Consider the following 3911-nt stretch of genomic DNA (forward strand, 5'->3'; position numbering starts at 1 on the left):
GCCTTGATTGACACCCTTGGCTTATAAATCAGCACATATTCCGACAACTCAATTGCCCATTTCAGTAGACGACCAGAGGTTTCCATCTTTTGAAGAGATTTTTCTAACGGTTGATTGGTTAAGATCTCAATGGCATGCGCATCAAAGTATGGTCGCAGTTTTCTTGCTGCTATTACTACTGCATATGCGGTTTTTTCTACCAGAGGGTACCGTCGTTCCGCAGCATTTAACACATGGCTTACAAAATATATCGGCATCTGTATTTTCTTGCGTTCTACTAACAGCACTGCCGCTACTGTTTTTAGAGACGCCGAAATGTAAATTTGTAGCGTTTCCCCCATTTCTGGTCTTGCTATTGTAGGTAATGATCGTAGATGGTTCTTAACTGCTTCCAATGCTTTGACCTGCTTTCCCCAAAAAAAGGTTTTGTTCTGGCGGAGAACAACAAAAAATGGCAGTGCCTTGTCAGCCGATTTGTTGATGAATCTTGTTAACGCCGCCATTCGGCCCGTTAACTTTTGTATGTCTTTAATGGATTTCGGTTGCGGAAGGCTGAGGATAGCTTCAATTTTATCGGGATTAGCGTCTATTCCCCTTTCGCTAACCATGAAGCCCAAGAATTTTCCGGATTTAACTCCAAACACACACTTCTCAGGATTTAACTTCATTCGATACCGTCGAAGAGTATCGAAGGTCTCCCTTAAGTCTTCAATATGATCTTTAGCCAGACGGCTTTTTACAATGGAATCGTCTACATAGACTTCGACATTTCTTCCTTTTTGGTCTGCGAAAACTTTGTCTACCAGTTTTTGGTATGTTGCACCCGCATTTCACAACCCAAAAGGCATGGCCTTATAACAATAAACTCCGGCGTCCGTAATGAATGCCGCTTTGTTTCGATCTGGTTGATAGAGGCTGACTTGATGATATCCAGAAAAAGCATCCATAAAACTCAAGAGTGCATGGCCTGACGTGGAGTCAACCAGGCGATCTATTCTCAGCAGCGGATAACAGTCTTTTGGACAGGCCTTGTTTAAATATGTAAAGTCGACGCACATTCTCCATTTTCCTGACGGCTTTCTGACCATTACGACATTGGCCAACCACTCTGGGTATGTGCACGGCTTTATGAAACCTGCCGCTAGTAGTTTGTTAACTTCTGCTTGAATTGCTTCAATTTTTTCCGTGGAGAAATTCCTCTTCTTCTGCCGTACCGGCCAAGCTCGCCTGTCAACATTCAATTTGTGAACCATTACATCGGGGTGAATCCCCGGCATTTCGTCGGCTGAGAAGGCGAAAACGTCCGCATTCTCTCTTAGGAGTTCAATCAAATGGCATTGCATGTCAGTGTCCATATCGGATCCGATCTTCACTGTACGACTTGCGACCCCTGGTTGCAATTCGACATCAATAGTTTCTCCTCCCGACAGCGGTCTTGGGACAGTTATGGGCCTAGTATCAAAGTTCGTCATTGCCAAATCTTGGGTAAGCGAAGATCGCTCCCTCTTTTGACTATGCTGATTCGTTGGAGCCTGCCGACAAGGATGCTTCAATGCCGACACGTAACACTCTCTTGCCGTCGTCTGGCTCCCTCTGACGCGCTCTGTTTTGCCGACATTAGAAATATACACCATTGTCAGGTGATATGTCGATACGACCGCCTGTACGTCATGAATTAGTGGCCTACCAACAATGACATTGTATGCTGACGGCACGTCTAAAATCAGGAACTCAGTCATCACGTCCCGCGCCATTGTTCCTTCCCCAATTCTGACCTGAAAGTTTATACTACCTTTAGGTCTGACCGTTGAACCATTAAAACCGATAACAGGGTATGACACCGGCGTTAGGTATTTTCGACCTATCATCATGGCATCAAACACTCTTGCGAACAAAATGTTTGCTGAGCTGCCCCCATCTACTAACGCGCGCTTGACGTCGCACCCATTGATTGCTAATATCAATACTAACGGGTCGTCATGGGGAAAAACTATACCCTTTGCATCGTCCTCAGAGAATGATACACAAGGCATCGTCGTTGGCCGAGGTCGTTCATCCACCCCCAAAGCGTTTACCATGTGTTTGTACTCCGACAGACTTTTCTTTGCGCAGCTAACAGAACCCCCATGCACAGGCCCTCCGGTAATCACCTCTATGGTAATTTTACGTTCGGGAGGCGCAGTACCTTGCCGGTAAACATCAGCATGACTCGGACGGTAGGTATCATCTTGCATTGACGGGTCTCCTTGTTTCCGATATTCTGTCTGTCAGGCTGATGGTGCAGGCTGTCGGCTTGTTCCTGCTTGAGATCGGTATTGGGAAAGGTGCCCCTTTCTAATAAGGTCTTCAATGTTTTCTTTCAACTGGATACACTCCTCAGTGTAGTGGCCGACATCCTTGTGGAACATGCAGTGCTTCTTTACATCTCGGCCCTTCGTTATCATTGGCGCTGGCCGATTCCACTCTTCCTTGTGCTGGTTTATTGAGTAAATAGCGGCCCTTGGTGTGTTCAGTTGAGTATAATTATTGTACCGTCCCTGACCTCTGGTAGGTCTATTTGCCTTTTGCGGATTTTGTCTTCTAATCCCTTCTACCAGGGCTTCTGCTGACACGTAAGCATTTTGTCGCCGAGATGGTTTTGCCGAGGTTACATGGTTGCCCGCCTTCAGAAGCTCTTCGCTCTTGATGTATTCATGAGCTTTGTTAAATGTTATCCCAAGGTTGGGAAAGGATTTCCGTGCCATGTACCTCTTGAAATCACTGTCGGCTAAACCACTCATTAAAGCCATGACGGCTATCTCCTGCTGTAATTTTGGTATAGTATTGGCTTCATTATTAAAACGTCGGACGAAATCTCTCAATGATTCGTCCTTCCTTTGCCTGATAGACATAAGTTCCCCTGAGGTTCTCTGTCTTGCACTGTTGCTTATATATTGGCTTGTGAACAACTCGACAAGAGTCTCGAAACAGTCGATGGATCCGGGTGGGAGATTGGTGAACCAGTCTGAAGCAGCCCCGACCAGTGTTGTGGGAAAAACTTTGCACCACACGGCATCAGTGTCAGTGTACAACAGTATATGTCTTTCAAATGCCGCAATGTACCTCTTTGGATCACCCTTGCCGTCATATGTGCATGCCGGCATTTTTATTTTTTCCATTTGCTGATCGAGGACCTCTTGCGTAAAGGGAGATGTCCTTGGTCGGATGATAGCTCTGGCTAGATGCCTTGGCGGCCCACTACTGGCCTCCTGTCGGTATGATACTGATTCCCCCCTCTGCATGGTTCGTGTGACCTGTCGCTCAGAGGGTATCACCATCTCCTGTGGTGGCGGTCGCGGCTGAGGTTGCTGCCCGGCCTGATTGAACTGATCTTTGAGGTTGATGATTACGGGTGGTGTCGGCCTTCTCTGAGGTTCCTTCGTGGCCGCAATCTCGGCCTCTTTCCTTTTCCGGGACATTGCTTGTATGACTTTAGCCGTTATCTCTAACTCTTCTGGAGTGAACTCTCCCAAAGGATCCGGGATTGGTGCCTGAGTTCTTTCCGGTGTTAGCGGTACGTTTACAGTGTCTTTATGAAGAAGGTGGGTCTCGTCCTCCATCGTTATCTCTGGTATGGTGTTTACGGCCTTGTTGGTGTTAGTAGCTAGGATGCCGCTATCATAATTCCGGTTTTCTGATTCTGGGATGGGTGTAGTTTCATTATTTCCTTCCATGACTATGGGAGGTCTTTTTTGGACGATAGAAGTTATTACTAGACCCCTCCTTCTAGCGCCAATTGTTCCGGGTGAGCTCCGATACCGTGATGTCTTGGGGTTGAGTAAAGGTTTACCGTCCAATTTGATACCTGCACAATCAGCACAAATGATCTAGCCCGGGGGGTTATCCGGGAATAACCGCTCCGATGCTAAAGT

General features: G+C 46.8%; 1 protein-coding gene across 1 annotated transcript; it reads right to left on the bottom strand.

Moving 5' to 3' along the window:
• Positions 1 to 830: 830 nt before the first annotated feature.
• Positions 831 to 2234, bottom strand: LOC145610526 (uncharacterized). Its single transcript, XM_081665848.1, has one exon. The coding sequence runs from the start codon at positions 2232 to 2234 to the stop codon at positions 831 to 833; it is 1404 nt and encodes a 467-aa protein (XP_081521974.1).
• Positions 2235 to 3911: the final 1677 nt, after the last annotated feature.

Source organism: Chenopodium album, chromosome 24 (genome assembly GCF_948465745.1).
Source record: "Chenopodium album chromosome 24, dcCheAlbu1.1, whole genome shotgun sequence".
Classification (NCBI taxonomy): domain Eukaryota; kingdom Viridiplantae; phylum Streptophyta; class Magnoliopsida; order Caryophyllales; family Amaranthaceae; genus Chenopodium; species Chenopodium album.